General features: G+C 33.4%; 1 protein-coding gene across 1 annotated transcript; it reads right to left on the reverse strand.

The window, feature by feature from the left end:
• Positions 1–729: 729 nt before the first annotated feature.
• On the reverse strand, positions 730–12,019 carry LOC100372669 (NADH dehydrogenase [ubiquinone] flavoprotein 1, mitochondrial-like). The gene is made up of 13 exons (XM_085507812.1): positions 11,911–12,019; positions 10,502–10,569; positions 9,661–9,750; positions 9,020–9,168; positions 8,520–8,653; positions 7,697–7,761; positions 5,939–6,043; positions 5,541–5,666; positions 3,786–4,018; positions 3,003–3,156; positions 2,299–2,353; positions 1,909–2,018; positions 730–1,138 (listed from the first exon to the last, which is right to left on the reverse strand). Exons 1-13 carry the CDS (start codon positions 11,951–11,953, stop codon positions 1,061–1,063), a joined length of 1,410 nt encoding a protein of 469 aa, XP_085363938.1. The 5' UTR covers positions 11,954–12,019; the 3' UTR covers positions 730–1,060.
• Between the last annotated feature and the right edge of the window lie 1,452 nt (positions 12,020–13,471).

Here is a 13,471-nt window from a genome sequence, read left to right on the forward strand (position 1 = left end):
CCAGGAGCAAACTGTTCGACTCGCTTGTCTAGCCCAGTGCATACAAGATGGTTTTCTTGGGAATCAGAAGAGCAAAACAAACATAAATCATGTGAATAAACACAAATGTACAAATGTCATATCTAATTTGATTTATTAACAGAAAACACTGATAAATGTACAAGTGAAATCACTGTATTATGTTTACAGACACCTACTTCTAGCAATGTGAATATCAGGCATTTCAGTGAGATGTGCACCTCTTATCTCCCAGTACGAGCCAGAGGGGAATATAAGATGTGGCCTGTACGGTTCAAAGACGGGGGTTCAATACACATTACTGGCCAAATACAAGATTTTGTGTCCCAATGCAAAGAATCTTTTGGTTAACTTAACAAATGTTTTTGTCAAAAGGGCACAAGCTGCTACATTCTGGCTGTCTAAAGAGTGCATGCTTTCTAGTCAATATATGTGGAGTTTTTCACACTCAAAAATAATCATTGAATGAATAGTCAGCAGTCAATAGGCAAGCAAATCTACAGTTTGATTTGAAAGAGTGTATAAAGATCTGACTAAGAAGGTTAGCAAAATACACACAGTATGCATGAATACAGGAACTGCAGCTTTATCAGGTTTGATACAACCACTGTCCAAGTACATACTTAGTGTAACCTTGTTGCTGCACGTCTTCTAGGTCAATTCGATTGGTGTATGGGAAAGGTAGTATGCCATCATGGAAATACCACATCATTCATCCTTATTTGGAATTTGTTTTTCCTAATATGGTATAATACAGATCAAAACGGCAAAATTGCAGCATTCAGAAACTCAAACTGCCAGACTATAATAATTCATATTTTGTAATCAGGTTTCCCAATATAAGCCTCCCAGTGACCTTAAGAAAGTAGGGCACCACTCAAAGATTGAAGATAGTCCATCAGGTAAAAGCAAATAAAACTATTGACTGTGTACATTCAATACAGAAATCAAGAAATGTCACATAAACTGTACATGCCAGGATTCTGATGAAAAACTAATAAAAACACAAATTGGGAAATATAATTTTACAAAACTTTCATTTCTAAACTCTTGCTGCTTGTGTTTCATGGAATTTCTTCATCCTGGCTTCAAGCTCTGGTCTAAAGTGACGAATCAATCCCTAGAGTACAACAAGTAAATAATAATTACTTGGAATAAATACAGCAGAGAAAATGTCACAAGATTTGTGAATATACTAAACACATAATGCATAAAAACTGAACAATAAAAAAATACCATTTGAAATTGCCCAATTGCAATAATATTTTTTTTACATCAATAATCAACCAATTATTTTTTTTTAAGCCTACGTCACCAAGAAAAATAATTGAGCAAATAAATTTCAAAAAATAAAAAGAACATAATTTTGTTTCAATGACATGGACCTATTTTCATGGCAAGTTATGAAAGAATCTTTTTTGTTCATAACTGGAATGAGATTAGGAATGACTTAAAAATCACACTTTTGTTACTTGGATTTTCTTCAATAAGACATTGTCTTGTACAACTGTTGAAATATGTTGAATAGCTTGCAAAGTTAATTATGACGCTTGAATTATTATTACCATATTTGCCCTATTAGTAAAGTATACACTTACATAAATTTACTGATGGGAACCTTTGGTCAAAATATTATCAAATATTGATATGGTATACAATAAAATGAATTTTTAATTTATGTACCCTTCTAATAAGGCAAATACAGTATCATCCAGAAACCTCTGCATATCAAAATCAAAACAGCCGCACAAGACTTAACTTAAATGTTGACACAATTCTAGAACAATTCCATTTTTAACTGCTGTATAGATCATACAATTCTAAAAATACAGTAGCTAGCTCAGTACCCTAAATACTGCTTATGTACAAAGGTTGTCAAATAGTAGTTACCTGTGCTGGCCATGCTGCTCCATCACCTAAAGCACATATTGAATGACCTTCAACTTGTTTACTGATCTCCCATAACATGTCAATTTCATCAGATTTAGCATTACCATTTACTACAATTAAATATTAGTCAATAGAAAATATCAGTTTAGTAATAATTTGATGTGTTTGATTGTCACCATGTGGAAGACCAGAAAAAATTAGCCCCTGATGTATGTGACATGATGTATGCGTTAAGTTTGAACGTGATTGATCCAGGCCGTAATGTGTAAGACGACGAACACACAAATGAGAATCTCTAAATCCTTGTTTTTGAACTTTGTTTGAACAAGAATAACAAATCTGTAAAATATGAGGTTTCTATTTATTTATTTATTCAATAATAATACTTACCAAACCTCCACAGTATTTTATTCATCCAAGAGACTCCTTCCCTGCAAGGTGTACACTGCAAGAATACAAGTGTTTTTTTACATTAGAAATCAATTACTATGAAATACAGGCCACTCAATGAAGTAAAACTAAATGATCAAATCCAGTATATGCCAATATAATGAATAAAAGAAAGTATAAATGTTTCATAGAATAGTGAAACAAGCAGCCTCTCTGCTGAGATAGCTCCGCTGTTAGCAATGCACATTTCAATTAAAGAACAGAAGATATCATTAGAAAATGAACAATATTCAAAATTCAAAAATATCATTTTTCACCATAAATGATTGTGGTTTTTAACAATAAGAAAATATAATTTTTTACCAAAAATGCCAAAAATATACATCAAAATTAGAGAATTGAACATATCATCATGAAATGAACAAATTTGAGAGTGGTCCACATGTAGTACCTATATATGTAATATCAAAGCAATTGGACTTGTGGTTTTTAACAAGAAGTCAAAAATATCACTTTTTACCAAAAATGACAAAAATATTCACCAAAATTAGAGAATTAAAGATATCATTACAAAATGAACAAATCTGAAAGAGGTCCACATGTAGTACCTATATATTATTGTAGAGTTGTCCTGCCTTTTGACTTGACAGAATATTTCGCACAATATTTTGTTATTGTTGAAGTAAAGACAACAATGTCCTTACCTGTCCACAACTTTCATGTTTATAGAATTCCATGAGTCGTGCAATACATCTGACAATATCAGATTGTTTATTCATGACGATAATTGCAGCAGTACCCAAACCAGAGTGGACATCTATCAATGCATCAAAATCCATCATAACATCTTCACAAACACTGAAAATGAAACACATAGTAAAGTTAATATCACAGCATCTCCATAGTGCACAAGTCAGTTCTATGTTGGTTTCAACTTTACAATATGCAAATAAAATGCTATGTTACACCAAGTAAACAATGAATCCTGTTTTGACACTAGTAGCATAGTGGTTGTCGTTTCAGACTCATGATCGGTAGACCCAAGTTCAAATCCTCTCTTAGGCTGAACATCAAAGGGTCGACCCCTACCCTGGGTAAGTGTGCCACAGACTCAATGGGAAGGCCTTTCCACTGGCCGAGATTCATTCACTAACGAATGAGACTTTGGGGGAACCTTGGTTAAGGTCCGCAGGTGCTTGTGTTTGACAGAGCCTGGTTGCTGCCAGGATAGCGCATTAAAATTTCCATTTGACAGAGAGATGGCTTTTGTAGCATTTGATACACTGGCTGCGGAAAAGTAGATGTGGAAAAGTAGATGGGAAAAACACTGGTAAGAAGAGGTTAATTCTCCTCCTTCCCTATTTAAGTACAATACTGTCAAAGTAAGACAAATTTTGTTTTTTCACTGATGTTTTGTTTACAAATCCAATCAAAGTGAATCAGAAAAGCTGACCAAACTTGGTTGACACAGATAAATGGATTGATACCTTTTTGGGATAAGCGGTACAGAGGATCCACCTGGTATAATAGCTAATAAGTTGTCCCATCCGCCAGTAACACCACCAGCATGACGTTCTATTAAATCTTTAAGTGGTATTGACATCTCTTCTTCAACTGTGCAGGGATTTTTCACATGACCAGATATATTAAATAATTTAGTTCCGGTGTTTCTTGGACGCCCAAATGAAGCAAACCAATCTCCACCACGCCGACATATGGTCTGTAAATTAAAATGAACTTATGTGAGAAAATTCTGTAATAGTAATACTTATTATTATACAACTGTCACCGTAACACCATACGTTACTTATGTGAGAAGATTCTGTAATAGTAATACTTATTATTATACATCTGTCACCGCAACACCATACATTACAGCGTGCCGTAATTTTGCAGTGTTTTCATCCTACCATATTAGGAAATGCGAATTCAAAATATAGAATGATTACGCGCGTAAGCGTCCTCTAAAAATAACAAGTCATTGAAAATGACACAGTCCCCGTTAAATTAAGTTCTCTTTGTGCTCGTCATATTAAAGTGGATGGGTTGTCGTGAGCGTGTTCTTGAAACACAAGTTCCAAGTGGCGTATACAACAGATTGTTTATTTACATCAAAACACGTGTTCCGTGTAGTAGTAATATGGCCAAAAATAAAAACAGCCGTTATTCGGCCATCTTTGATCTGTTTATGAAACACACTGATATATATGATGTATGTGCCAAATACAAATGAAAAAGGTACATAAATTGTGGAAATATAGTAGTAAGGCCAAAAAGTCAGATGCCTGCCAGTCGACCATCTTTGATCCAATTGCGAAATAAAACGTCATGGACATGTATCCTAACATGTGTAATCTATGTACCAAGTTTGAATGACAACTGACAAAGCATGTCCAAAATACAACATTTTCAAAAAACAAGATGGCTGCAAGTCGGCCATTTTGAATCGAATTGCTAAACCACTGCATGTGCATATGTCCCACATAAGGTACTAGGCACATGCAAAGAATGAACGGAATCGGTCCAAGGGATTCTGAGATATGACTCTAGACAGACGCACGCAGACCGAATTACAAGTCCGAACGGGGACTAAAAACAAACACGGCTGCCACCAGGGTTTGAGCGGACTCCATACAAAGAAGTTCGCTGACTCTTTTCTAAACTTTTTAGATTTCGGCATTCCCATGATGTATCCTTGGTAGGAAAAGATGTATAATAACAAAGTCATTACGAAGATACCTCAAAGTATGCACTCAGACAGTACGCTGCGCGTCGGTCGATACTGCCGCTGTACTGTCTTCGTGCATACTTTGAGGTATCTTCGTAATAACCTTAAATTACAAGTTCATGACTGACTGTATACTAGTAGGATATTGTTCACTATATATACATATCTAGAGTTGCATAAGTCTCTTTATTTTTATGGTGTTTTTTTAATGAAATAAAATAATACAGGTAAAATAAAATAAAATAAAATACAGATGAAAAGTGATACATTATTACAAGAGTATATTTATATTTTATGAAATAATGCTTTAGCATGAATTCCTACAGAAATAGTTCCAAAAAAGCCCATTTTTGCATGTATTCAATGTTTTCAAGTTTACTCACAAAAAAAAAATACTTTGTACTGAGTGGCTTAACTTGATGACTTGTGGCTACATCAACAACTATGTTCGAAACAAAAATATACCTGGTAATTTGTCTCACTTTTTAATAAAAGCAATAAATTAGTAACTTACTGGTGCTACTGCTACTGTTTCTACATTGGATACTGTTGTGGGACATCCAAATACACCAATATCAGCTGGAAATGGGGGTTTCATTCTTGGTTTGCCTTGTTTACCTTCAAGACTTTCAATCAAAGCCTAAAAAAATAAAAGTATTTCACAGTATGTCACTGGAAGCTTCCAGGCTAGAAGTTGTCACAAACTGCATCTATACATTCAATACCATACAAACATTTAACTTCACTATTTTGATGCCTTGAACAATTTCACTGAGTTTTAAGTTGAAAAACTTTGCAGGAAAACAATGAGTTCTATTGTTATTTTGCATGTTCACATGGGTTAAATTTAAGAGACTTTTTTCAGCAAAAATAGCGAAATTAAAAAACCAGCAAATAATTAATGGTACTTGCAGTTTCTTCTCCACAGATATAAGCACCAGCACCACGATGCATAAATACATCAAAGTCATAACCAGATCCACATGCATTCTTGCCAATCAATCCTGCTTGGTAAGCCTGCAATAAAGTCATGTGTTGTCAATGTCATGATTAGTCAATCTTTAATGTCACATTTTAATGACAAGCAGCCTCTCGGCAGAGATAACTCCGCTGTTAACAATGCATATTTCAATTAAAGAACTGAAGATTAGAAAATGAACAAATCTGAGAGAGGTCTACCTGTAATACCTATATGAATGAATGAATGAATGAATGAATGAATGAATGAATGAATGAATGAATGAATGAAATTTATTTCACCAAAAAAAACAAAAAAAAACAACGGTGAAGGTAGAAGTTGCACAGGTAGTAAATACATATAAATAATTAAATAAATAAGCGAATAAATAAATAAATAAGCGAATAAATAAATAAATAACGAATATATCATCATGAAATGAACAAATCTGAGAGAGGTCTGCCCAAGGTACATATACAGCAAATATCAAAGCAATAAGGCTTTTAGTTTTCAAGAAATCTAAAAACTAAAAAGTTGATATGGACAATGACAAATAATTAATCATGTGATAAGCTCCACAAAGTCAACAGCAAAGCTAAAACAGTTTACAATAATTGTTTGTGGATTTAATTTTAAACAGAACAATTTGTGAAGAACAAAACAGATCTGAATATCATCTTTTATTTTCAGTATCACTTTTTAAAAATATCATAAATGCCCAAAAGTCAACATGTGTACTGTGTTAAAAATAATTCAAAGCAACACTAAATAATACAATATAGTGTGGAAGATTAATACATCAACATAATGAAAGGAAAAGATTCTGAGTTATAACGTGAAAGGTTGAATTATCAACTTCATGTCCAATAAAGTGTAATAACAAGTTGGTTACTGTAAAACATGTCTTTTTCGCGAGCATGTCTTTTTTAGCGAATTTAGTGAGAGAACTGATTCGCTAATTCAAGATGTCGCTAATGACTTTATTCGATTCAAAATGACCAAAGGCTTGGAGATTTGTATACAGTAATCTAAAACATAAAAATCTGGGACAGTTTTCTATTTTTTTATGGAGGTGATAACCGCGCATTTGTTTTGGCACGCGACAGACATGTATTGTGAAAACAGGAAATCAACAATGACAAAACAGATTCACTAAATCAACATTTCGCTATTAAGTCATTTTACGACAATTTGCTAAAATTGCATGTCTCTTTTTCAACATGTTTTACAATATGCTCTATTACAGCATATGTACTTACATTAATTATTGCTATGATCAAAATAAGAAATATTTTGATTACACTGTACATAACAAATGTGATTGGTTGACATATGTGCTTCTGTTAAAGATTTATTAGAATATATATGGTACTGTCATTCAATGCATTTTTACATACATGACAAAAGTGAAGAAAATGATGCACCAAGTTCAGACACAATTTATTGACAAAGTACAGAGCCTGGTGTCATTTCCCTTTCCTTACTGCTTTGTCTAAGTACATATGTCCAAACCAGTTTCTCAAACCTATTTATTATACTTAGTGTTTGGGAGGCAGGGCAGACTGTACTCTGATATATACTGATGAATGAAAAGTTGGTGAACAGAATTTCAAGGCTGTTTGACAATCATATTTCTTTGTCCACTACTCCCATCTAACTTTGTGTGATGTGTACAGCAGTGTGTCCAGTTGTGTAAACAAATGCCAACTTACCTCTTGAATTGCAAGCTGCATGTTTGATGCTTCATTATAGAACTCTCCACGGATATAAATATAAGCTATAACAAACAAAAATATCAATTATTTGTATTTATTTCTATGCAACAAACATGTTACAATGTTGTTTTGATTCATTACAAAACTGTAGTACATAGTAAACCTTGATAGCCTAAACACACCATCACAAAGCTACAATTTGAGTCAAAACAATATACATACAGCAGAATTTGATACGTCAAAAAGACCTGTCAACGAGCAAACTGCTCTGATTTGTCTGTTAGGGTTGGGCAGTCAATCAGGCACAAATTAGCTTAGCACTGACTCCAATACTGTGAAGTACATGTGAATCTTCATCACCAGAGTGCAAAGAAAACATTTCTTATCTACACCACTGCCGGCACATTGTATGTCATCATTGCTTCTTGGTGACTTTTGAGAATTACTGTAAAATGACTAATTTTCACTGGGTTTAAATTTCGCCGATTTACCATTTCAGGCATATTCAGTGGGTTTTAAATTCACAGTTTTATCATTTATATAATTTGTTCTATGCGAAATTTTACATATTCACTGGGTTTTAATTTAGCGCATTTTCCAGCCAGCGAAATAAGCTAAATTAAAACCCAGTGAATAATTAACCATTTTACAGTATACTTTATAAATTCAATCACCAATGCTAAATTGTATACCCAGGACACTTTTGCTTGAAAGAGGGACCCAATCTCTATAATATTGGCTCCTATATGTAGGGGATTTTCTTGTGTTTCTTGCAAAAACAAATGTAACTGAATAACATACTACATAATAAATGACTAACCTGCTCTAGCACCCATAGAACGTCCAGCAACAAGACATCCTTCAATTAATTTATGTGGATCATGTCGCATTATTTCTCTGTCTTTACACGTTCCTGGCTCACCTTCATCAGCGTTGACAACCAAGTAACGCGGTCTACAAATATGAATGAAAAGTAATTGTATTATTCATAAATAATTGACCCTTTTACAATAATATCAAAATTCTATACACCATGATAGTGGATAGTAGATGCTCTGCTGAATCATAACTGAGCAAGTGGAACACGCATAGCACGGGGAGTCAATGTTTTGTCATTCGATTCCAGCTACCATTTAAACTCCACTGGATGATGGATTCAGTGCAACAACCAACAACCCATCAGTTGGACAGTACATACTTTGTGATCAAGTTTGCACAAAGACTATTTTCAGTAAAACAACTGCAGCATAGTAAATTAAAGCACATACATGGAACTCCAGTAAACATAGTACTCTGCAGCAGAAAATAATTTTATCTTACCTTCCATCTGAAGGTTTGTCCATAAAACTCCACTTCAACCCCGTTGGAAATCCAGCACCACCACGACCTCTCAATCCAGATTTTTTAACATCATCAATTATCCATTTTGCACCTTTATTCAATATTTCTTTTGTTTTATACCAGTCACCCTAAGATAGTAAACACAGTTATAAACCAGTCACCCTAAGATTGTAAACACAGTTATAAACCAGTCACCCTAAGATAGTAATAACAGATATAAACCAGTCACCCTAAGATAGTAATAACAGTTATAAACCAGTCACCCTAAGATAGTAATAACAGTTATAAACCAGTCACCCTAAGATAGTAAAAACAGTTATAAACCAGTCACCCTAAGATAGTAAAAACAGTTATAAACCAGTCACCCTAAGATAGTAAGAACAGTTATAAACCAGTCACCCTAAGATAGTAAGAACAGTTATAAACCAGTCACCCTAAGATAGTAAGAACAGCTACAAAGCAGTCACCCTAGGATAGTAAAAATTTTAGCAGTCATGCTATGACAACAAATAGTTTGTTTTTTTTAGTTATTCCCAAATATCATATGACATGGTGATTTTTCACAGACCAGTAAGTTGATCATACTAAATCAAAATGTATAACCATCTATAATTACTCACTCTTTTCAAAGCTCCTGGTAACCTCCAGTCATGTCTTCCATACAGATTAGTAAATATTCTGTCCTCATCTTTTAGTGGTCCATACTGTTTCTATAATCAGATACAAATCACATGTATGCATACAGTGAAATCTACAATACATGTTGCAATGCTACTCAACTAATAAGGCTGTGCAAAAGTTTATTTATTGTTTGACATCATTGGAATGAAAAAGCAAGTCTGTTTATGGAACAAGCTCATTGAATATTCCACAATACGTAAATCATGTATTGTTGCACAAAATACCGGTATTACAATAAAGAAGATGCAAACAGTGGCAGTTTCTAATGTAATCAAACAGAATTGTCAAAGTTTTCTTTTAACTTTAAGCCTTGCTCTAACACAGCAAATCAATTCTAGATTTGCATCCATCATAAATAGAAATAAATGATAAAATCAATTTTACCACAAATTCTGAAATATTGGAAGAACTGTTAGTTAGTCTGTAATGAAGGTTGTGGGTCTAATCACAAATATGTATTGTTGCAATCACTCAAGACAAGTTTATTTTAGGATAAGATTTCTCATTAACCATATAAAATCCAAAACTTTTATGATGCTTACAGAGGTTAGTTAGAGGTTTTCTACAGAACATATAAAGTAGAAAACCAAATTGACTACACTCCTAAGGGTTGGCATTTGTATGGTTTCTCTAAAGTTGAGAAATAATTAAAAACACTTTTCAGTACTATGTCTAGATTTTCACAACTATTGAAAGTATTATTAATTTGTGAACATCCTTTTGAATAGTGACATGCATTGGAAATTAAAAAAATCAGTAAATGAATGTTTCAATTTATACCTTTGTTTCTGTTGAAGTATTCCTTGTAAATACAGTTACACTCCCAATTTTCCGGCTGGTCAGCCAAGCTGAAAAAATCCATATATTTAAATTTAACTATCATTAATAGTATATATTAATATATATATTATAATAGACATGTATTCATGAGATGCCAACTGAGTAACAAAACTTCTGCATGGCTGTAGTAGGTAGTTTATGAGCTAGATGCACATGTTATTTAGAATAATTTCTATGACAAAATATTTGATCAAAATATGTAAGTATTTGTGACCCTGTGATATCGGATTTATTAAACTTGTGTAGTAATTTTCATATGATATGAAAATTACAAGTTTGGTTTAATAAAACTTATATAACATGATCACTGATTGGATAACCTCTATGTATCCTAGATGGGACTACATTTTTTCAGAGTCAGTTTTTAATCAAGGAAGTGGAATCAGGGACTCATTTAATCTACAGTATTTAAACACGGAGGAATTCCACAGAGGCATTCAAATTTGGTTCCATAACAAGGCATGATAGTAAAACAATCAACGACAAACAAAAATCCACAAAAATTCACATTCAACTAAAAACAGATAAATAATAAAGGTTACTCAATAGAAAACTTGTTACAAAACAATTTCTTATAACTGTCTAATAATTCAAAAATACTAGAACACACCTAATAATATTATAAACCAAGTGAATCAGACAATGTGACCAATTTTTTTTTATAATTACTAATTCATTCGGTGAAAGTGACAAAATTTCTTGCAGCCCAAATAGAAAATAATTCGCTGCTGGTGACGGGCAATGGTTAGCATAAGCCCATACATTATTTGACCTGTATGTCACTAGTGTATGATTATGAAGCATATACACTTTAAAATAGGGACCCCTAACCCTAAATGTACAGTATAATCCCAAATATCGCGTATGCAGTTAAAATCCTAAGGTGATTCTACCACGAGTCACAATTCTACACCAATACATATATAACATTATGGTTGATCCAATAAAGATAACAAAAATATGTTTAGCTTCACGGTTGATCCCGAGCAACCTGGCGTTTTGTTTCGATGTATTAGACTATGAAAGGAAAACCCCTTCATCGTTCATACTTCTCACGCATTCAAATTGTAATACCATTGTTGCTTAGTTTAGATTTAAATACTGCACAAACTAGTCCTACAATCACAGTACTGAAAGTGGGAGAAAGAATAAGTTACGTAATAGATTATAATATAACTTTCCAGCAACAGACGCCGCTGACATTGTGACCGAGAGTATTTTGCACCGCTGCACGTACAAACATGGTTCGAAATCACAAATAAATACACAAATCAAATGCAACCGTTTGCTTATGGCAATTCAAATATATATAGTCTGCATTCATGCTAACAATAAATGGTAATACTCACGAATAGTCCCCCGAATTGTGGAAACTTTCGCTACACTCCCCATCCTGGATTGTGAAAACAATATGGACGTGACCCACCGACAAGATGACCCGGGAGGTCAATATATCACGTGATCTCCGATGCGTCTTTCTGTTATTACATCTGAACAGAATAGTTGTTGTTATACCCATGAAGATACTAAAATCTCATTATTTTTTGATTTGTATTTTTTTTAAACAAAACAATATGCAATACCGCCACGATATACCGGGAGTAGTTGCTGGAAATGGTAACGCGACCTTTGAACTTAGATTGATACATAAGACGCTTGATGGCGCGCTACAACAAGAGGCTCGGGCTGGTTTCAGTAAACTACGATCCAACATGCTAATCGGCTGTATTTTTACCAAGATATTAATAATTTTATTAAAATATATAAGAAAATAATTAATATTGATTTTCTACGTATAGCACTCAAACTCAGACGATACAATCCACTAAATTTGGTATATCTAATATTTTTTGGCAAAAAAAAAAACACTCAATACATCGTTAACATTGATGAAGTTACGTCAAATTAACCATTAAGGGATTGGTCAGTTACTTCGGCCTAGAGGGGGTCGGCAGATTCTATTTTGCCAGCTCTAAATCTCAGTCGACCCACCCCCTATCAAATAAAAAAAAGTGGGTGACCCCCCCCCCCCCCCCAAAAACAATTTCTATTATTATGTGCTTATGAAAACAAAGGAAACTTTGATTTTGCTTAAATTTGTGTTTGATTTTGGTATTTTACAGAGCAAAATATGCATATTTAAAAGTTAAAAAAACAAAACTATTTATTTATTTTTTCATCATATATTTTAATTTATATATCAGCATTTTCACAAATTTAACTGTTTTGATTTGCTGAACAAAAACTGTCACTGCTCTTTGTACTAATTGCTGTGTTGTCTTTCCGTCTCCTGTTATAATTGGATAAATCCAATAAATATCTTATACAATGGTGACTTCAGACTGTAAATAAAATATTCTGATATCAGCAGCACATGGACTTGGGATGTGTTTAAAACTTAACTGTATAATTGGGGTTCTAGCCGCATTGCATAATCTGTTAGTTATTTGGCAACTTTAACCTCAAAATATTTAGCCTATAACATTTTTTGCATCAACAAATTTATAGGCAATATAGGTAATAGTTATTATTAAGAACACATTTGTACGATTAATTTTTTTATCATTTGTTCTGAAATAAAATTTTAAAAAATATATGCATGAGCGCGTGTGTGAATTTTGGAAAACATGATATCAAAAACAAGGTGACCCCCCCTATTCGCACAATCAAAAACAGGGTACCCCCCCCCTACTGATCCACCCCCCTAGGCCGAAGTAACTGACCAATCCTTAAATATGCATCATGAATATGTATTAGGCTGAAACTATCCAATAAACCGTATACATCCAATGATCCGTCCGTATTATTACAAAGAAATTAATAATTTTACGAACAAAACTCATATAAAGGCATAATTAATATTGATTGGCCATGTAAAGCATTCGTAGAGTTGTTGAACGAAAATAGGTG

Source organism: Saccoglossus kowalevskii, chromosome 14 (assembly GCF_978046115.1).
Source record: "Saccoglossus kowalevskii chromosome 14, keSacKowa6.1, whole genome shotgun sequence".
Lineage (NCBI taxonomy): Eukaryota > Metazoa > Hemichordata > Enteropneusta > Harrimaniidae > Saccoglossus > Saccoglossus kowalevskii.